Source organism: Drosophila innubila (genome assembly GCF_004354385.1).
Source record: "Drosophila innubila isolate TH190305 chromosome 2L unlocalized genomic scaffold, UK_Dinn_1.0 4_B_2L, whole genome shotgun sequence".
NCBI lineage: Eukaryota > Metazoa > Arthropoda > Insecta > Diptera > Drosophilidae > Drosophila > Drosophila innubila.
Window position 1 is genome coordinate 27,679,862 of NW_022995372.1, and position 22,605 is coordinate 27,702,466.

The 22,605-nt window shown below is 36.0% G+C and overlaps 1 protein-coding gene and 1 non-coding gene across 2 annotated transcripts in view; both read right to left on the reverse strand.

The window, feature by feature from the left end:
* Positions 1 to 22,605, reverse strand: part of LOC117781060 (tyrosine-protein phosphatase Lar) — a 123,166-nt gene that overhangs the window by 34,454 nt on the left and 66,107 nt on the right. Inside the window, exon 5 of the mRNA XM_034617780.1 lies at positions 7,854 to 8,033. Within this exon, the coding sequence (XP_034473671.1) occupies positions 7,854 to 8,033 (180 nt within the window). The remainder of the gene's footprint in view (positions 1 to 7,853; positions 8,034 to 22,605) is intronic.
* Positions 12,502 to 12,667, reverse strand: LOC117782423. The gene has a single exon (XR_004617256.1). It is a non-coding gene; the product is annotated as a U1 spliceosomal RNA (small nuclear RNA).

A 22,605-nucleotide genomic window follows, 5' to 3' on the forward strand; every position in this document is an offset into this window, starting at 1 on the left:
ATTTATTAAATGTATAGAATTTTAATGTAGTTGCATTTTTTGTTTTATTCACTAAAATTGGATTCTATTTCTATTTGATAGGGGTAAAATTTAATTTAAACTTTGTTTAAGCCATTTTAATTTTCGACTTTTTTTGTACAATGAGGGACATTAACCGTGACATATGATTCAAATATGATTAATTATTTGTCCAGAAAAAGTCTGAATTTGCAACACTGATTAAGATAAACATCAAGGTAGAAACGATTTGATTTGGACTAAAGCCGGATGAATAAAATCAGTATTGTTGAATATTGCATTGTTATTCTTACCAACATCATTAGATGTTCTCTAAGTCAAAGTTATTAGAACTGTATATTAGACGAATCGAGATATCAGTATCAATACAGAGTTTAACAGATTTCGAATGCACATCCACCTGATGTAGTTTACGTACCAGTTCAGACATCTTAGGCATCTGATTGTGAACGCATACCTCGAGCCAAACCACATTTATGCAAATTAGAATCCCAAACATGGTAATGGTATGCATTCCGGAATCATGAAATGGAACCACTTCTTCACATTCACATTCGCTTCCACATTCACGAACAAATGCAATTCAATGCCCCGTCTTTATGTAGCAGCTACGCATCGCTGGGCAACGAGTGCTGCAGGATTGTTGGGTAGCCTTTTTATGGCCACATGGACTATTTAGCCAAAGTCAATCACAGCAACAACGCGCTAGGCTGAGAAGCCATCAGGCTTCGGGTGCAAGCGGGTACAAAAGGGCAACCGTGTTGGCAACGCGTTGTCGTCTTTTGTGCCACAGTTGCCGTTAACAACAGGCGAGACAATAGTGCTCCCAATACGCGCAGGCACGAAAAGTTGTCCCCTTCTCCCCCCTCCCCCCATCATCATTTTGGATTCTACTATATGTACATGGCACACATGTGGCATGCCACAACTGCACTTCCGCTTGCGCAGTCATTTTCATATTTTGTAGCTTCCGCTCACACACACAATGTGAGATAGAAAGAGAGTGATGAAGAGAGAGAAAGAGAGAGGGAGAGAGAAAAAGAGAGAGGAAGACAAGAATAACTTGTCGCCTGGCTGAAGGCGTGTGCTCGGTACTTGGCTGCGTGGCCAAATGGGATTATTAATTAAATTATGCTTTAATTTAAGTAGTCCTCAACGTCTTTTGGCAACAATGTGACATTTATGGGTGGCAGACCCCCTATAAAAGTGAAAAGTTTCAATTTTGATAATGCACCAACGACGACTTATCAACCTACCCTCTCCCCCCAAAAATGGAGAAAAAACTTAGCTGACCCCGCAACGGGAGTCATTCCCAAGTGCCGACTCCATTCCATTCCTCTCCACATTTCTCTAGTCATGCACATTTTGGGTAATTACTGTCTCATTTTCAACAAAAGTGACTGTCAACTCTTTCGATGACGAGAGGAGCTGAGGTTATGGGACGCTAGAGTATAGGGAAGGGGGTATGGTATGGGTAGGGAAGCTCATAATTTAAGCATTAAACTTTCTCAAATGCTTTCAAGTTGACTTGCCTTAACTACAGTTTTACAGCTCAAGTAAATAATTGCGACCCTCCTCTTCACCCAAGAGGCAAACCGGACTGGAAACAGAGGGGCGGGGAAGGCGATTGTAATGATGGGCACAGCAATTAAAGTTATAGTCGCTTGGTTATTTTGACGTTCGCCGTGTCGAGCGCGTAAGGATGGCGCTTGCTTGTTTTTAAAGTTGCTGCAGCCAGTGTAGTTTAAGTTTAACCAGAGCATAAAAAAAGAACTCAGCTTGGAGACTGCGACAAGGTGTATTCGTTTATGAGAATGGCCAAACATAAAGATTAACCTGACTTTATGTGCTGACGACACGAAACAATAAAGATTTAATAGCATATACGGCTAGTTAAGACTTCAAATCTATCTACTTGAGCTTTATTATAGTTTTAAAAAATATATATATGAAATGGAATTTCAATTGTACAATCGCTTTTATGCTTAACTTTAGTTGATTTCAATGAAAGTGAATCCTCTTTGCTTCATCTCCAACATCCGCTACTACCTTTTTTAACTCCAGAATAATATCGGAAAAATACACAATTTTTTTGTTATTGCCTGCACTTTTGATAATTGTAAATACGTTTTTATTTTAAAATACTTAAATAATGTTTTATTTGCACTTTTAAATTTATTAAAACTATAAGAAAACTTAAAAAGTTCCAAAGTAATTCTTAACTTGAATTGTAGAAAATCTTTCATTTTTATTTATTTTGTAATACATTTATTAATATCTTAAGCACGCTACACCGCTTTAGTAGCACTTAAAGCCTTTTTAGTGCCATTTGAAGAATTTACAGAACAGGTTAGTTACATGATTTTTACATGGCAGGTTTGAGCCCAGGTTTATTTCAAACTGTAGTTCTAGTTATGTGATAGGTCGGCGACTCTAACAGCTGAGCTACGGGACCACACCATTAGACCAATTTTTTTTATGGAAAGTCATAGGGCCGATTTTTCAATGTCTAGTTAAGGGGTTTGATAACAATTTATTTTGAAGTAAAATATATAAAAATAAATTTTAATTTTGAAAATATCTCATTGAGAAGATTTGAGGAGATATTTAAGGTAGTCTAATGTCACATTTATTTACGTGCCATAACGCAAGTGAAGCTGTGGGGAAGTTTACTAATCTACTTAAAGATCATTAACTAGTTATTCTACAATAATTACTTTAATATGATTTGATTTGAGAACTAGAGAAAGCGTACTTATCGATGTACCTAAGAACTTTTTAGTTAAGCCCAAACTGAAATCCAACGTTTGTCATATGCGAACTATAAGAAATGATTTGCTTCTGTGTAAGCCTTTGACTTTTTCCAGCATAAAAATTCAATTGTTGGTAAGTCTACGACAACCCTTGGCAATTTCTATCCATCTTGGAAGGGTGGTAGCACACGGGGGTGACACTTGAGCCAGTTGTGCGTAAGCTCATTGCTCATTGCCCATTCCATGTGCTGGCCATTAAGACAATTGGCCAGGCAAAACCAATTTCTGATAAGCCTCTTTTGCTTAAAAGCCAAATTATGGTATTTGAAAAATATTCGCTGTACCTTTTGCGTTTTTTTTGCTTTCTTTCTCTCCCTTGCCCCCAACACAGTTATAAAGTAATTTCCCCAGACGCATTGAACCCTTCTAAAACGAAGAACATGGTCACTACAAGCCAATGCAGGCGCTTGTTTTCTTTTTGCATTTCTGCTTTCGATTTTGTTCTTATTATTTTTATTTTTTATTGAACAATGCCCTCAGGGACTATTTGGCGGGCTAGCGAATAAAAATAAAGGTATTATCCTCAATATTATTGTCGGTCTGTCGCACGGTCGCACGGTCGCTCGGACTATTGGTCGTTTGGTCTCTCCACAGCTCTTCAGCCTACGCTTTGCTGCGGACGAAATTAACTATCAACGGCAATGCGGCAATGCCCTGAAGTAATTTTAAATAAAATATTTATAAACGTATTTGCGCACTGAAGTGCGACCGTTGTCATTTGATGGCGAGTAGGAAAAAATTAGAGCAAAAACAAATACCAAACGCAGAAAACGGTAGATCAAATAACAACGAAAACCTTTATACCCTTTTAGAGGACTATTAAAAATATTGCCACTGCAGGCATTAGCTCTTCAGCATACATTTCAATACATTCTCAAAACACTTGGCACACTTAAAGTCAATTTAAAAATGTATATTTATTTAGTTATCAAAAATACAGTATTATCAATTACTCGTGAATCTTCTTATGTTGGGGGGAGGGCATACGATACATAGGGGACAATCTAATCAGAAGCTCCACAAGAAGGGTCCATAATAATCATATTAAAGTCCTAAAACAAATTGGGCGTGACCAAAGGCCCAATACGATTGCAACAAGAATAGGCAAGACAAAGGCAACTGGTCGACAGAGAGGAAGAGCAGAGAGAAGTAAAGGAAAAATGGATCCCGAGGCATTTTATTAAAATAATAAAGTTCTAATTTAATTATGAATCGAGTACAAAGAGCCAGGATGAAGAAGAACAAGCAGGAGATGACAATGAGCTATGTGAAGTGCGAGTATGCTGAGTTACTTTTCATTTTGATAACTCACGTACCCCTCCCGAGGGTCTTAATTAGCACGCGACGGCCGTATAACCGAAAAATCAACGCGCCTCAAGCTGCCTTTTTGGTCGGTCGGTCGGTCGGTCGGTCGGTTGCATGTGGTTGGAGACCAATGCGGGGGTATGAGGAGGGACTTTGCAAAATAAAGGACCATAAAGTGCTAATTGAATAAAACGGCACATGACTTGCATAACTTATTATGAAATATATATATAGATGTACCATTACTATGCAACCCAAGAACAGTCCTAAGAAGAAGCAGAAGAGAATCAAACCAATCCGAACTGATGCAAACCTAACCCGTCCGCGCCTGAAGCGTAAATTTATTTCATTTTCATAAATTTAAAACCTACTTTAATACAACAGCAAAGACAGCAAGGAGACAGCAGATGGAAGCAGAACCTCTGCAGCGGGAGCAGAAGGAACCGCTTAGAGACGTTTAGAGCACCCAAAAGGATATTTAGCTGGCGGAAATATTTTTACGTTTCGTTTAACGTGCCAAAGATGGCGGCGTTGTCGGCATTGCCGGCCGTCTGTTGTCTGCCGTCTGCTGGCACCTCTACAATACCTCCCTCCCACCCATCATCTCCCATCCATCCGAAACTCTCTAGAAAGTTGCTTGGGCCCACGTAAAACTAATTTAACCCGCAAAGTCCACGGCCACTTTTGTTCGTGTTACGCTAAATTAGTCGACCTGCCCTGCCGGTTTCGACCAGAGACCATTGAGAGAATAAGAAAAAAAAAACAAGAATTTGTTTCAGCTGGAATACGAATAGGTTAGGTCGGATATTGTACTAGTCGTCCGTAGGTCGGTTGTACACAACAGAACAGAGAGCCCATATACCATAAAAAATGATTTTACCTTGGGGAAATTTTTGCAACAGTTTTTAATTTGTAATGCGCTACAACCACTAAAACAAAGTGGTTAGTTCTTGCCTAGGTAATTGCAAGTGCCAATGGTTATTGGATACGTAATATCAACTTTAAAAGTGTTAGCTATCTGATATCTGAGTTGTCAAGCTCAAAATAGATTATTAGAAACTGAGAAAATCTTTAGTTTTAGATTCCATAAAAGTTATATATATATCTAATTTTTAAACTTTAAACACAATTAAATAATGTACTGTAAAGAGAAATTAACTTTGAGATTGTAAACTTTAGAAGATAAGCAGTTCGAAAGTTGGGAATGACTGTAGTATTACAATATTCTTTTCTTACTTTTCAGTAATAATGAATGAATAACGTATAAACTAAAAATAATAGAAAAAGGCGAGATATACCCTCTACTATTTGTCTGTTCTTCTGTATCTCAGTTTTAAAGTTATATTAATTAAACTTGGTATAGGTTCCACTAGTCGGATAGGATGTCTATTTCATAAGATCGGTCTGACAAAAATCAAAATTTAGTAAGGAAACCTTTGTATTTCAGAAATTTCAATCAATTTTGCAGACTGTTTTTTAGTATTGTCATTATACATCCTTATTACATATCTTTAAAATCTGACTATTATCTTAAATTAAGAATAATACCAAATCAAAATCTCTAAAGTTGTTTCAATAAATAAAAAACTCTCAATTATTATAATATTGTACAACATTTCAGCTACCCTGATCGGTATATTTTTAAACTGCCCGACAATTTTTAATCTGTAATTTTTTTAATCCCATGCTAAAATACTAAAGTAGGGCATACAGTGTTTGCATCTGGCCTAACCTTTATTTGTGAGAAGTCAATTGTTTAGCAAGCTATCATTAAGCAAGCGTCCATTTCATTAGCATTTGGTTCGAGCTCTTGCAATTTTTACCATTCTCAACACGTTTCGAGTTGTTAAAGCGGCTGACCAAGCCGGACCTATACGGACCTGGCTTCCGGCTATGGCGACCATTGTAACATGGTCTTGTCAGGCGGACAGGCATTGTTCTGGGTTTCATCGGGTGCTCCTGTCACTGCCACATGCAATTGAAACGCGTTAGTGGAAATTCCCCCTTCCCAGCCGGCTAGTTATCCAACTGTGCCCAACTCCCCATAGACAACGCAAATATAATCATTGTTATCGCGGCTGTTGCTGTTGCTGTTGCTCTGTCGGTTTTGGTGTTGTCAACGCGGCCATTGATGTCATTTTAAAAGGACTCTTTTAATGCATATTAATGTCAATATTAATGTCAATATTTGTGCTTCTAATGACCGTCGCACCGTCGCGTCGCATCGTGTCGTTTGTTGACGGCTTTGTTAGTTTTCAAATGGCAACGTTTGATGTGCCTCATGTCAGCGTTAATGACATCGTCATCGCCATCGTCATTATCATCATCGAGCATATTTTCCGTAATTAGACTTGGCCCAAACTGAAACCCAAGTGTAACTCCTCAACCCCTGGACAATGTTCTTAAGGAAAGCGCTTGATTAAAGGACCTGGCGACATTCTGTTGACATTTGTAAAGTTTCTACCTAATAAGATCTCAACTAGCTGGCTCATAAAACAGGCAGCAGCCGCAGCTGCCCACGAACTAAAAAGGTGTGTGCGAGCAATCGCCATTTTCAAGGACCAACTTTGTCATTTGTCAGGCCTCGCAGATGTTTCATGAGATGGGTGGGGGAAAAAGGACAGCGGAAAAGGGCAGAGCAGGGCAGAGCCGAGCAGAGAAGCTGGCAAAAGTCAAACGTTAACTAAGAGCCGAAAAACTTGTGACACAAAATGCGTTGGAGCATAAGTAAACTCCTAAGAAATTCAAATGAGCGTAAGCGCAAAATACTAAAAATGGAAAATGGACCAAAAAAATATACCAAAAAGGTAGCGTCAAAGACTAGAATTTTAATAAATGAAGTCTGTTCTCAGCGGAAGACAGTCAACTCTATTTGGGGAACTCCCTGGGCAAGGGGTTCCTTGGCATAATTGATAAGGATATATGCGCAATGATAAACATCAAAGTAATGGATAAAATGAATGTTGATATACTTGAAAGGGACATGTAAAACAATAACGTTGAAATGTTAAACATATGGCTGTCTGAGAAATGAAATGGTATATGCTTGGATTACAGATTATACCTTTGATTTCGTGACTGTCAGGCTGACTTCAATCATTGAAAATGAATGAACGGGGTCAACTATACTCATAAGTATGTAACAGATTGCAAAAATAGATACCTTTTCAGAGCTTTGGATGTATGGAGAACGGATGGTGCTTTTCTTATTCTTATTATAACCTGTAACTTAAGCAAATTTACTTAAGGGACAGAATAATGCTTTTTGCCTTTGATAACATGAAGTTTTTAATATAAACTGAGTAACTGTTACTGTTACTAAAATTACTTATAATTATATACCTAGTTTCTAGTTCCCCATAGATCTAGAGATGCCTGTCTGTGACAATATTTTTTCCCTTGCTCAAACTGTGTATTTATATATTTTGCAATTAAGGACAGGTAAAAGGTAAAGGTTAAATTTGTCCCTATAGAGCATATATTACACAAAAGTGATCCCACTCAAAATTAAAAATTAAGAATGTAAAAAAGAGTGTGATTTAATTTTGATAAACACTTAAGACCGTGTCTGTTTGTTCAGCCTTATGAACCTCGAGGAATGAAGAGACTATAAGAGCTGGACTTAATAAATTGAGTTGGATCACTTCTTAAAAAACAATTTTTCGAGCACGACAATCACAGAGATTTTAGTTTGTTTAACTGTTAAATTTTACTTACCGTTATTTATGACATATCTGGGATTGGTCATGTCCACCTTTGTCTGATTCTTGATCCAATAGATGTTGGGCGTGGGATTACCAATGGCTTTGCATTGCATTTGGACCGTGTGACCCACTTCGATGACGCGTGTGCCTGGACCCTGCGTTATAACCGGAAATCCTGCGGGTGTTTTATCGCCTGCAATGCATAAAAAAAGTCGCAAAAATGTTTAAAACAAAAAACACAGAGCAATAACAACAACAAAATGGGTTTCAAAATAATGTTGCATAGAGAAAAAAATTCAACATCAACAAATATATGTATGTATGTGGCGTGTTAAAAGTATTTAAGGGGTGAGGAATATAAAATATGAAAGGAACGATTTTGGAAGGGGCAAAGGCGGTGGGAGTTTTGGAAAACAATATGCCACAAATATATACACACGCTCACACACACGCCCACATATACTCGCAAAATGTATTGTTTTACATGACGCTTTTATAAACGGAAGTTGCCGTTTTTTAAAACGTTGCACAGTTGCCTTTGTTGGCGCTTTCTACGCCATTTTGTAAGCCAAACAATGGCGTGCACTACACACACACACACATGCGTGTGCGGGGTCAGCATTTTTCCTTGTGACAATTTTCTTTTGAACACACAATTTAAGGGCTTGGCATTCGCAGTCACATTCGCAGTTGAAGTCGCAGTCGGATTCGCATTGTTGTTATGTGTCTGTGTGTGTGAGTGTGGCCGGTTTAAAGCAAATCCGCAACTTGCAACCAAGTGGCGGCTGCTCTCGACTGCATCTTTCAAATGAACAAAGCTCATTTACATTTTCCAATTAAATCCAGCATTCAAATCTCCTCCCCCCACTCACAACACACAACTCCAAGTCCGATTGCAGCTCCGGCAGCTGCCATTGCACATCTGCCGGATGCTGTTGCCACTCCCACATTAACCTCTCCACCTCCTCAATCTTTCCCCCCCTCTGGCATACCTTCCAGGAGAGTGGTATTTCCACTATTTAATCACGTTTGCCTTTGACATTGCATATAAAAGCAGAGCGACAATGTGCTCATAAAATGCAAACTAAATGAAGTTGAATAACCAGTTTATAAAGATAATCATTGTGACGTCGATGTAAATTGTATAATTAATCCAATAAGTAAGGATGTCGATAAAAAAGCTAATATGTTTGTGCAAGTTGTACAAATCTCTAACACCCCAATACTTTTAAGGGACAAAATATTTACAATGTATTGAATACCATTATAATTCCTTGACCTTTATAATACAAAATCTCGTGTTTTTACTAATTACCAATATTAATTAAAACACCTATTACCAATACTAATACTTATACTCAGTCTAATATTAGTACTACTTATTATTGATAAAAATTTTAATACTAGTGAAAAGATTGAGTTTTTCTGGGTTTTCCCCAATCCATGCAACAAATGTTGGATCATTAAATAACTTTTTTAATATACCTAGACTCATACATTTTTAAATATTTATACTTTTATTTAAACTTTTAATTTCTTCCTTTTTTTTCTTTCAAAATTTTAAAAATTTATAATTACCCTAGGTCAACTGCTCTTAAATGACATAAAAATTGAATATTCAATTTTAATAGAATAGAATAGAATATTCAATTTTAATAAAATACCTAAGATACCCACATTATAAAGAAATTTTATAATTGCTTTCAATATACCAATGATAAATAATTTAGTTGCAATTTTGAATAGAATAATGAATAGTAATGATTTTCCGGCATATTTTGAGCACTGAAAATTGTATTTAAGATTACCAGATATAAACTTATTGTTCTGTCACAATGTTTGCAATTTAAAAATTTTTCAAAATATTTTTGTAAGTATTTAAATTAATATTAAATTTAAACTAAAACAATTTATAAAATTGAATACAAAAATCAATTATAATAATTAGGGATTAAGCAATTTTTGTCATTAGGCTTAGTTATCAATATACTTTTATAAATTCTGATTGTAGTGACTAGTGCGATAAATCATAAGTAAATCAAATTATATGCAGTCCAGGACACTTTACTGCATTTGTGTTTTTGGGGTCTGCTTTCGACACTAGCGTGAACTGTTTAAATAAATAAAATACTTCTTTTCCTCATTTTAATCAGTAATTAAAGCGCATTTCAAAGTCGTAGGTATTTGTAATTTTATTTTTATATTTATATTTTTGTACTTGTTATTTCCATTTCTGCATTTCGCTAAAACATTTAACAACGGCAACAACTACAATAAACCTGGGGGAGTTAGTTGCTTCTCAGTGATCATCCCATTGCCCCTGCGAACCCTCCCTTGCCCCTAACCACGCACATTACAGTCTGACGTCTGTCTTACTATCAGTCGGTTTGTCCTGCCTTTGTTTGTGTTTTTTAGCGTGAAATTAAAAATTTTTAACAGAGACAAAAAACGCAACTGCATATGTATGCATTATAATGCGCACACACATACATACAAATACATATGTATATGTATAAATGCAAAACAAGAGAAACAAACTTGATGTTGACATTTGACGCTGCCGTTGCCATCATTGCCGCCTCTCAACGTCCCTTTTATCCTTTCATTCTGCTGACATTTTCAGCCATATTTCGTCTGCATCTATGCCCATTTCCCCTCCCACTGGCACATCTCTACCAGACCTTCCTTGGTTTTTGGGTGCTTTATTTATTGTTGCAGCATCACTTCTTCGCATACAAAAACAATAACAATAACAGAACACACTGTAAACTGTGCCAAAAATTAACAAATAAAACTTTTTATTAAACAAATGCACAAAAGTGTATTCTGCTTGCTTAGCGAGTGTATCTCTGTGCTTGTGTGTGTGTGCGAGCGTGCGTGTGTGTGGTTACGTTCTGTGCTTGTTTTGTGCTAAAAGAGAATATGACAAATAGAAAGACAGGCACACAAACAGAGTACAAAATATAAAGCTCTGTGTAAACACGAGCATAACGTTACGATTCGAGAGTTACCGATTTTTTCCAGCCAAAATAAATTACAATTTTGTGTAGTAGAAACGTATACCAATATACAAATGCGAAGTTATATTATGACAGTTTATTGGTACTACCGAAAAAAAGAGCTTTGTTTATGACTGCAAAAATTCAAAAATATTTTGCTCGGATCGCGTCCTTGCAGAGCGCTGTATTATATTTTCGACTACTTGTTTCAATGGAAGCTACATGATATAGTAAACCAATTTGAACTGTAAGGATGTATGAAACCAACTTAGTAGCTTATACTGTCAGTTTGGATACTATATTTCATAAAACATAAAGTTTTTCATACTAGGACTTGATTTTAGGCCGATCGGTCCTATGACAGCTTAATGATATAGTGGACCGATTTGATCCAACTTCGGCAACGATGTATAGGACTAGCTTATATGTATATTCTATAAGTTTGGTTGTAATATCTCTTAAAACAAAAAAGTTTTTCATACTAAAACTTGATTTTCGACCGATTGTTCCTATGGGCGCTATATGATTTGGTGGTCCGATCCAAAAAAGAAACAAATTTATCTGCCTGCAATATAGAGGAATCGCTAGCTTTTAAATTGTTCTTATAATTTGAATATGAAATTTTCTATGTCGATTTTTAGGCGGTAAAGGGGACGTGGCCAAATTCTAAAACAAACTTGATCTGCTTGCAATACAGAAGAACCTACCTTTCAGTACCAGAGAGCAAAATTGCTCGCAGTTCACTGCGACAAACAATACTATGAATATTGTAATTTTGACGTTGGTCGCGTTCACCAGGTACGTTTGCTCAATAATCATATTTGTGATACCTTTGATTAAGGCTGCAAACCACCAACATTTTTGTAAAGATTCGGTTCGATGGCTCGAACCATAGAGCAAGATATAGGTTTGGTTCGCAAACCGGTTTATATATTTCCTAAGCCCAAGGTTTGGGTTCAAACACTGGTTCAATTTTATGCAAAAAAAATATTTTTATTGTATATAATTTTTTTTGATTTTAATAACGAAGTAAATTTAAATGAAAATATAAAGTTTAAATTTGTTTTAGGATGACGTATTATTATATAATAATATATTATATATAAGTGATTGATGTGAGTATATAATATCAAAGGTTCGGTTCATGATCCGGTTCGGATCTCTTAAGAACCCGAACCGAACCGGTTCAGCAAGGTTCGGTTCGGAACCGGCTTGCCTCTGATACTTCTGGTTGGGGGTGATACCGTATCATAATATCTTTGCATGTATCATTAAAAAAGGCTGATACTTCCTGCTACTTCCATGTACAACTGCAGTAACAGTTTTTTTCAAGCCCCTAAAATTTATTTTGATTTATTAATAACAATAATAAAATTTTATTTTAATTTCATATCTGCGCTTCTCATAGTTTAACGCAACGCCATTATTTTTTTTCAATGGCGTTGGCAGATGTGCAGCCGCAATATACGTGTTTATTTTGATGGTATATCGAAAACAACATCATTAAAAATTCTATTAAGCTAATGAAATTGTGTTCATGCATTTCCTACGCCCGATTCCCTAAGTGTGGTGCACACTAACACACTAACTTTTTTTTTTAGCCTTTTTCTTTTCTGTGCACCTCTTATTTAAAGTTAGTTTTAGTTCAAGTTGTATTATAAAATGAGACGGCGCGCACGCCATTCCCGGCTACCAAAAATTGTACGCACGAGCTATTCACATTAGGAATAATCGCAGAGGTCAACTAAACCAAATAGTGCAATGGCCAAGTCTCACTCCGGAGGAACCGCCTTAACGATCAAGGTTAACGTCTACGCCAGGTAAGTATGCTTAGCTTATCTGACAGTTTGGGTTACCATACAACAGCTGCTAAAACACATTTCGAATTCGAGAGAAAACGAGTGGAATTGCCGCAAGTCGAGTTGATTGCTGTTCCGAATTCCGAAAATCGGCAAGAATTGTCGTTTTTGAATCGTGTGCTGTTGAGCATGCGGAATCAAAAGTTAATGCTACATAAAGCATTAAAATAATTCACAAAAACAACAAACTGAAAATTCAAATAACCTTGAACATTTTTAGAATCGTTTAACTGTACTACTTCAACTGTTTAAAGTTGAAGTATATTTTACAAGAATTTTTTAATGAACATCTATAAAATATTGCATAAAAAACAAAACCGAGCGGCAATGACTAAATCGAGCTGTTCTGAATTCCACTTTACTTTTGTTATCGAAAGTTGCTAGAGTTACTTTAATTGTTAAATAAAATTCGAACAACAAAATTTAAGTCTAATTTAGCTTCTCTTGTGAGTTGTCCATGTTTTCATGGAAATCGATTTAATCAACTCGATAGATCGTAAACAGAATGATCGAGTTGAAGATTTTAGCGGTAGCGATTATCGAGTTGTCGATATTTCGATGTATTTTTACACCACTAGTTTTTACTCTATGAAAACGTTCGGAATTCGGAACAGGCCTGATGGTAAAAGTATGTATGTTAAAAGACGACATTACCAATGAGATATAATTTTTGCAAATACAATACCAAACGATTAAAACGAAAATGACAATTCAAGGTAAAAGACGAGTTAAAAAACATGGTTTGCATACAGGGGGATACTCTATTCTTGAGATTTCCATCTTCGAAAGCTTACCGGCAAAAAAAAATTAAAGCTTTATTTAGTTTCATAGTAAAGTTAGCAGCTAGGTAATTAATCTTTGAACTCTAGAAAGCTTTTTTTTGTTTAATTTGGAGAGTATTTATTAAAGAACGGATTTAACTGCACTTAGAGCATATTTAAAGCATAATCCGGTGTCAAATATTTGGCATTGTTCTTAACCAAGAATATGCAGCCCGGTGACTCTCAGAGGTGGCACATGCACCACCATCAACAGACACCACACGCTGTTTTAACGACATTTCAGTTAAGGACTAAAAGTTGTTGATTTTGATGTTGATGTTTGTTGTCGTTGTTGCTGTTGTTTTAGTGGCTCCCAATGGGCACATTGTTGCTGCCGTTATTGTTATTGTTGTTGTTGTTGCCTATGCGTTGCCAATTTGAAAATGCAATGAAAAATTCTAAAAGCAGAGGACAGAGTGCAAAGCTCCGAGCATGCCAAACTGGCGAACACTTCATTTACAGCGTTACGAGAGGTGTCGACGGCAAAGGGGGAAGACGAGGAGTGGGAACACATCGCTGACCAATGCAACGCGTCAGTGCGTATCTGCATGCCAGTAAATACGTGTGTGTATGGTTGTGAGTGTGTATGCCTGTCCGTGTGTGTGCATTTATTATAAAGCCAAGCAGCTCACAGTGGAAAAAAACTGCAAGAATAGGTTTTGTTAACTCAAACTTTTGAGTGTCAACTATGGGTTTTTTTCATATCTATTCGATTATCAATACTTTAAGCATCCTATCGGTAACTTTTGTTTTATTTTAAAACATAGAATAATAAATGATCTATTGAAAGCAAAAAAGATTTGTTTTAGTTTGACAGCTTTGGTAACAATTTACGCAAAATTCTAAGAAAAATAGTATTCGTTTTATATTTTTTCACAATTCACATTAATTTATTTTTTTACAATTAAGGATATAATCAGGGAGCCCAACCCATATATTTTTGGTTGTTTTTCGGTTGGTTTCGATTTCTGTGGCACTTCTGTTATATTTGGAAATAATTTGTTTCATATTTATAACTTTCTTTTTAATATTTAAACAAAAAAATTACAACAAAGTACTAATAAAATGATTTGCTACTCTCGGAGATACAAATAAACAGACGCTATTCCAGCTGTTCTTCCCACTGTGCAACATTGGGAGATGCATCCAGTAACTGCTGCTGCTGCTGTCGTTGACTGCCAAATTCATGTGGCTTTTCATGCATTTCAATTAAGTTGCTGCTAGTTGGTGGTGCTGGTGGTGATGCTGCTGCTATCAACTGCGAAGTGTTGGAAAATGTACAAACAATGTTGAGTTTTCAGCGATAGCTTTTTTAATGAATTAGCTAATAAAGGCAAAGTAAAGTCGAGCACCTGGCCACAGTTTGCATTGCTTTCAGCAATACGCACACCCTGTGACACACCCTAATACACATACACACATATACAGAAAAATACACGCATACACTTCTTCTCAATAGACTGGCAATGTCTTGAGTGCGATAAACATCATTAGATGGCACAAAAGCAACGTCACATAAAGCGCTTTATTTGCATGTTGTCTGCTTTTAGATGCCACTGACCCCCGCTCATACACACACACACACACACACACCTCACACTCACTTTTACACACACATTAAAAGAAACGATAAGGTGTGGAGGCAGCTATAAAGCTCATACACACAGGTGCCAGGTGTTTGCATTATTGAGTCACTTTCAAAGGCGCATTTTCACGCCGCGTTTTTCTCTCAGTTTTTCCTCTGATAAATATGCTGTTTACCCAATGCCTAGGGAAGGGAAGTTCGGAATTTTTTGTATGTGTATATGTTGCCATCGTGTTGGCATAGCAAACATTTTACAGACGCCGAAAGCGAAAGGCAACAACAACATTAAGTCCTCTTTAAGGGACTTTGCGACTTTGCGAATTCCTTTCGGTCTTTTGGTTGCCTTTAAGGATACCCAGGAACTGGCCACAAGCAAATTTGCATATTTTAATTATTCATGCATTTTTAAGATTGATAAGAAGTGCCCTTTTCTTTTCTTTTGCCACAATTTTTTGTTGTGCGCGGTCAGTCCAAGGATCGACTCTTGGCACTTGGCACTTGCCACACTTCGCCTCCAGTTCTTCCAAATGCCATTTTTCCACTAGGAGCTTTCTTTATACGTTTGCTGCTGGTGCTGAGGCATTTGCATCAACTTGTTGTTATTGATAAATTATTAAAGCATCTGAGATGACTGAAGTATGGATTGTAATTTATAGAAAACTTAAGAACATAAACTAAGGCATTCTTAATGCTGATTCAACACAAATTTAATGGATTGCAATGCAAATTGAAAAATAGCAACTATTCGTTTACTATGGATTCTTTTTTGTGAATAATCTCAAGTACACTTTAAACAAGTAAAAATTCTATAGATGTAACCCAGACTATAAGATATTATAAGAGCCTTCTAGCGTTAAATCTATGGGTGTGGGTTGAAAATTTCTACATCTTCTTAATACATTCATTGCAACAAATACAACATACTCTTGTAATCCACGAGTAACGGGTAAGTAAAATAAGATTTTAATTTTATTTTTTAGATAAACCTAGTATTTATTATTATAAATGTAAAATACGATATAAAATCGTGAAAGGACTTAATTACATTAATAAAATATATATATTTTTTACTCAAGTATACAAAAATACAGCGTCAATTAGTATTTCCTGCTGAGTTCGGAATAAAACTAAAATGTTATTTTAATGGTTTTATGATTTTCTTATTTATTGCGATTACAATTTAGGACAAGTAAAACTAGTCTACATAATATTTCCTATACCATTCGGAAAAACTATGTCCCTTTACTCACTTATTTAAAGCTTCTGCAACTGAATGCAATCGAGTGGAAGCACACTAAAGTTTTTCTTATTCAATGATGGTTAAACTTGGTGTCAATTTTTAGAAATTATACAGAAAACTTTTGTAGAAACAATTGAAAACAAATCAAAGCACCAGCAGTCAACAATTGTCGAAACGTTAAATGTATTTATTATAGGCCTCGACTTGGTCGGTCGAAGTGCTTTTCCCTCCTTCCTTTTCCCTCCCCCATCCCAAAGTAAACAATTGCGTGACTGCTTAGCAAAGTTTTAAACCAGCAGAAGTACTTGTACCGGAGCCAAATCCCAAACAAAACATGCTTGAAAACTGAGTGTTTATTGTGTTAAGTAGGCACACACAGGCAAAGTAAGAATCTGAGAGAGGAAATAAGGATAAGAAGAGTGCGACAAGTCAAAAAAACTGCGCCTACGGCAACTACAAGCAGAGTAAATAACCGTTTTTTAGTGGCAGCAGCCGGAAAATGGCAACTTGCTGAAGATGTTAGACAATACCAACAATAAAGCCGCAAGTGCTAGCGGCCTTCACAAAGAAAAAAAAAAACAAGAGAATAGAATGTAAGAAAAAATAACGAAGTTGAATGAAGATATAACAAAGTTTCATCCACAAGACGCCGGCAAATTTGTGGCCAGTCAACACTTCCTGATGCCAAAAAGGATGTGGCATACAATCGAGTACACATACATAAACATACTATAAGTGTGTGTGTTTGTGTGTAGATGCCACATGTGAATGCTGCCGGCTTGGCTACAAGTGACATCAAGCAGCCCATTGATCAGCCTAATGAAGGGCCAACGTTTGCCTAATTGCTGTCGCTCTTAGCAGTTCTCATTGTGTATATCATACACAGTACTCAACACTCAGACTGACAAACAATTGATTTCAAAAGAAGAGCCTGGTGAATGGGCCAAAAGTGCTCGCAAAGTATTCCGTAATGATACAATATAATAGATAGAGGGATGGCCGATTCGGAATAATTGAAGATTGACAAGCTGTTTATATGTAAAACTAGTGGGCCGGTGCTACAGTCGAGCATACTCGACTGTCGGAGACCCCGTACTTACTATGGCACAAACTAATAATGGAAAAAGCTTAGGAATATTTAGTTAGCTTTAATGCATATTCTATCAGATTGGTTACGATGTCTCATAAAACATAAAAGATTTTCATACTAAAACTTGATTTTCGACCGATTGTTCCTATAGGCGCTATATGATATAGTGGTCCGATTTAAGAAAAAAACAAACTGGACCTTCCTGCAATATTGAGGAATCTACATACCAAATTTGGTGTCACTAGCTCTTAAATTGCTCTTGTAATTTGGATATGAAATTTTTTTTTTCAACTTGTGGGCGATAAAGGGGCGTGCCCGAATTTTAAAACAAACTTGATCTGCTTGCAATATAGAGGAACCAACATAGCAAGTTTGGTGTCTCTATCTCTTATAGTCTCTGAGATCTAGGCGTTCATACAGACAGACAGACGGACAGACGGACATTGCTATATCGACTCGGCCCTTGATGCTGATCAAGAATATATATACTTTATAGGGTTTGCCACGCCTCCTTCTGCCTGTTACGCACATATTCGTTAAAACATATCCAATAGACCCCTGTACTTTTTTTAAGTACGGGGTCTAAAAAAAACATTTGAAAAGGAGAATAGAAAAGAAGCGGAGAACACTCTCTCTAATTACAAGAGTTGAATGTGTTTTCATTGAGTAGAGGAATAAATAAGTATATTTAACTGAACTCTTACTTTTAACTTGTTTCATTTTTTAACAAAAATTCGATACATTTTGTTTTTGTTCTCAACTAACAAAAGTTAACATTAGCCATTTTGGGTTTGAATTATATTTTTGACGTCTTTTAACATGCTTTCTTATGTATTTCTTGTTATTTCTTGACTTCTTTTTTTATATTCTTTGACCAATATTATAGGATATTGGTTTTGCTTTATAGAGATCGTCTCCACATCAGACACAAAAAAAAATATAATACAAGACTCCCTAAACTCCGCGTGAGGATACTTTTAAATATATAATCAGATTTCAGGATTAGAACAAGATGCCTTACTTGTTAATGCAGTATTCCATAATCTCTTGAGTTTCTAGATTTGTAATTTGCGATAACTTAGTTATGACTGTTAAGTATTATTATAAGAAACTATACTCTCGCTGTCAGTTTTTGATAAATTCTAATCTGTTGTATGCTTACACTAGACAGCATTCGTCTGGCAACTGGCACCACATTGGCTTACCACAGGTATATACAGAGAGAGAACCACATCAGTGCTAATACTAAATGCAGTACAGTTTGAAGCATAAAATGTTTGCTGATTAAAGTTATATGGCAACAATTTGCTGACTGTTCGAGTTGTCCGCCGGTTTGCCGAGCAACGATACGGCGACAGAGATAAACTGACGGACAAACTGACGAACTGGATGAAGAACTAGATGGCTTGTCTGTGTGTCCAACTGACAGTGCAGTAGTCGTGATAGTTGCATGTGTATCAACTGACAGACGACATGCAGCACAGACAGACAGCGAGACAAACAGACAGTTACGAAATGGAGAGGAACAGAGGAGCATCCGAATAGGTGGATAGCGAGAGGAGGAGAAGAAGAGAGCTAACGTACATCTTATTAAGTTTGCATTACGAAGGCGGCCCGGAAGATGGTCGTCTTAGATGCTGGAGTTTCAATTTCGCTGTCCAGACCATGGCCTGTCGAAGACTATTTTAACATATAGCACGCTCCTCTCACTTCTTCGTGTTCTTATTCTTCTACTTTTCAGTTTGACTCTCACTTCCTCTTTCTCCGTCTCTCTCTCTCTCTCTCTCTCTCTCTCTCTCACACACACTCGCTTGTCGTTCTCTGTGTCTCTGGCAGAGACTCACTACAATTTAATTTAATTTTTCTTGTCGTAGACATTTGATAATGCTGCCTGCTGCCTGCTGACTGCCAGTAAAATGTAACAAGAAATGTTGCAAATGGCGTACAGCAGCCACGCCCCCTTTCATGCCAGTGCCCACTACTATTGCTGTTACTATGCTAGGGATCTGCTGCTGGCAGTTATGCGCTGGCGCATTTTATAAATTTTTAAACTTATGACTCATTTTTATGCATTTCCACTGACTGCACACTGAGCCCGGCCAGAAACAAATGCCTGGACACAGCCACACACACAGCATGTGGACTAGGGATGGGTGTCGGTAACAAAAAGAATCGGGATACAATAAATAGGTACTTAACAATCGGACTATCGCATTGAATATCAATAAAACCGATATTAATCTGGTAAATTTATAACATTACAAATAAAATGCGACCTAATTAATTAGTTATCTTCATCAAATACTGATAGGAAGAGTTACACAAAAAGATATGAAAGATTATAAACAAAGAAGCTATTTTTTAAATAGAAATAACACACAAGATACAAGCTTTGTCTTGTAGCGTTTGGAATTATATCGTAAATAAATAAATAAGTTAATAAATGATTCTTAAAGTTCACTTTAAGTTAATCTGATTAATTTGCTATACAACATACACAAATTTAGAGGAATACTCGCAATTCTTTAACAATACTTTGCAACTGGCAGAAGTCTTTTAAGATTTGTCACATACTTTGCTTGTATGTTGTTTTAATGGTGCATTTTGAGGTCGGTTCATATTGGCTCTAAATGTTCTTTCTTTTATTTTAATAGGAAACCAAAATCCTCAAAAACCCATAAATATGCATCGCAGTGTTTTATCGTTTAACTTAAATATTGTTTGTCCGAATCGATACAGTATCGGTATCACCACATAGATACTTATCTCTAATGTGGACTGTAAGAGATGCGTTCCACAAAACTGTTTGTCCGAATCGATACAGTATCGGTATCACCACATAGATACTTATCTTTAATGTGGACTGTAAGAGATGCGTTCCACAAAACTGTTAAGAAATCTTGACTCTTCTGACGTTCTTTCTTTCTCTTCGCCTTTGCTTTCTTGCTGGGCGTCTAATGCGCTCTAATGCAATAATAAATCATTGGAAATCCATTTGTATTGTCAACACAAGTCCTGACAACTTGCGACTCGCATGTGAGTCAGCCATTAAACGCCTTCAGCCAAGGCATATTAAGAGACAAGAGACAAGCTTAGACAAAGAAACACATAAACACCTTCATATTGTCGCTGACCTTGTTAATGAGGCCCAAAAACCAAAAAAATAAATACAATAAACCAGAAAGTTAAATGAGCAGTAAAACAAGTGGAGAATGAAAGGAAGTTTACTCGAATCGGAGATACTCTGGCGACCGGGCTTAAGAATTTTTAGAGCTTTTAGAATTTTTTAAATATTATTGCATATATATACATTGTTGTTGTAGTTGAGAAAATAAAAGTCTTATTAATTCCATCTACCCTAAAAAACTATAACTAAAAAAAAAATGTTATAAAAAACTTTTTCTTTATTAATATAAGAAAGCTTTAAAAAATGTACTATACTTTTTGGTAAAATACCATCAGAATGGAATTACTAATATATGAAATCAATTTCTAGCCCCAAAATTTCTGATATCCAATTTTGTGACGAGCAAGATTCAGTTTAATCTAAAAGTTTTAAACAAAAATATAAAATAATAAAAAAAGCGAAAATTGGCATTGTGCACTGTGAGCAAAAAGGGTGAGATTTTTTGAGATTTACATAAAAACTACTTTTTGCGCAGTGCCGAATGCCAATTTTCGCTTTTTTTTTATTATTTTATATTTTTATTTAAAACTTTAAGATTAAACTGAATATTGCTCGTCACAAAACAATTAGATATAGTGTTATATCGGAATAGAAAATCGCAAAAATTAAGTATCGAGTTGTCGATATATCGGAAAATAGTTGAAAATATCGAGTTGAAAATGTCGAGTTTTCTCAAAAATTTTTTTTTAATTTAAAAACGCAATTGTAATCACAAATACCCGCGTTCTTTTATTACAAATCTTATTTTTCTTGTATCGCTTTCATGCTTTTTTAAAACTTTGGCAATTTTGTAGGTTATTTATTACACTCGTTTATTAAAAATATAATGACTAAACTGTATTCTACAAATTAACTACGATGAACAATTCCCAGTGAGTTGGTGATTTTTTTTTTTAAATCGATTTAATCAATTCGATAGATCGTCAAAAAAATCATCGAGTTGAAGTACTCGATAATCGATTCCGCGAAAATCGAGTTGTCGATAATCGCTTCCGCGATAATCGAGTTGTCGATATTTCAATATATTTTTACATCACTACTTAGATCTGATGTGGATCAATGATTGATATAGTGTATGAATAGTGTTGTCTTGCATTCAGCTTGTTCTGACCGGCTAAAAAATTTTCCCCATCAGATTAGATTTTGTATCCTTTTTTATTAAGTTATGAAACTCCTCTGTATGTATTTATAATTTATTTCCATTCCGTTCTATCCCTTCTTGTCTTTTTCTTGTCTTCTCAATTTTAGATTAGGTTCTTATAACGTCACTCACAGTCCTAAGTTAGTCCATAGTTAGCCTGCCTGGCAAATATAACACCCCCATTAGATTTCATTGTAATTTTCTGTAGGTTTTAATTTTACAATATTGTTGATATTCTTAATTAATGTAAAAATAAAATAATTCAATAATAATTCAAGGCAGCTCTAATTTGCTCGTAAATAAATAAATAATAAAATTAAAATTGAGGTTAGTCCTGAAACGATATTAAGGAATTTAAGTTGGATAAAACGCAATCAATTTAGTAAATTTAATAAACAATATGACAGAGACTTTAAGTAGAAATTGGCTTTGGAGTCAGCTCATATCGTGACGTGAGTTGAAATATGTTCAAATAAGCATATGTAGAAGTTGGATAAGGGAGAGAAGGGCAGTGAAGTCAGACAGACAAAAACAAAACAGACGGCGAAATTAATAAATAAATTAATAAATTACAAATAATTTATCACGAAACACACACGCGTATTGGCAGGCAGCTTGATTCAGTCTGTCTCTCTCGCTCTCTCTTCTTTATCCGCTCCAACTGAGTGTGAGTGTGTGTGTGTCTGTGTGTGTCTAAATAAGTCTATTAGAGAAATGAAAATAAATTGCGTGCTTTCAGGCGGCTGCCAGTCGCATTGGCCATCGATTGCCGACCTGCCAACTTGGACAGACAGCGTCAAAACAACAATAACAACAAAAACAACAGCAGGAGCAATAACAAAA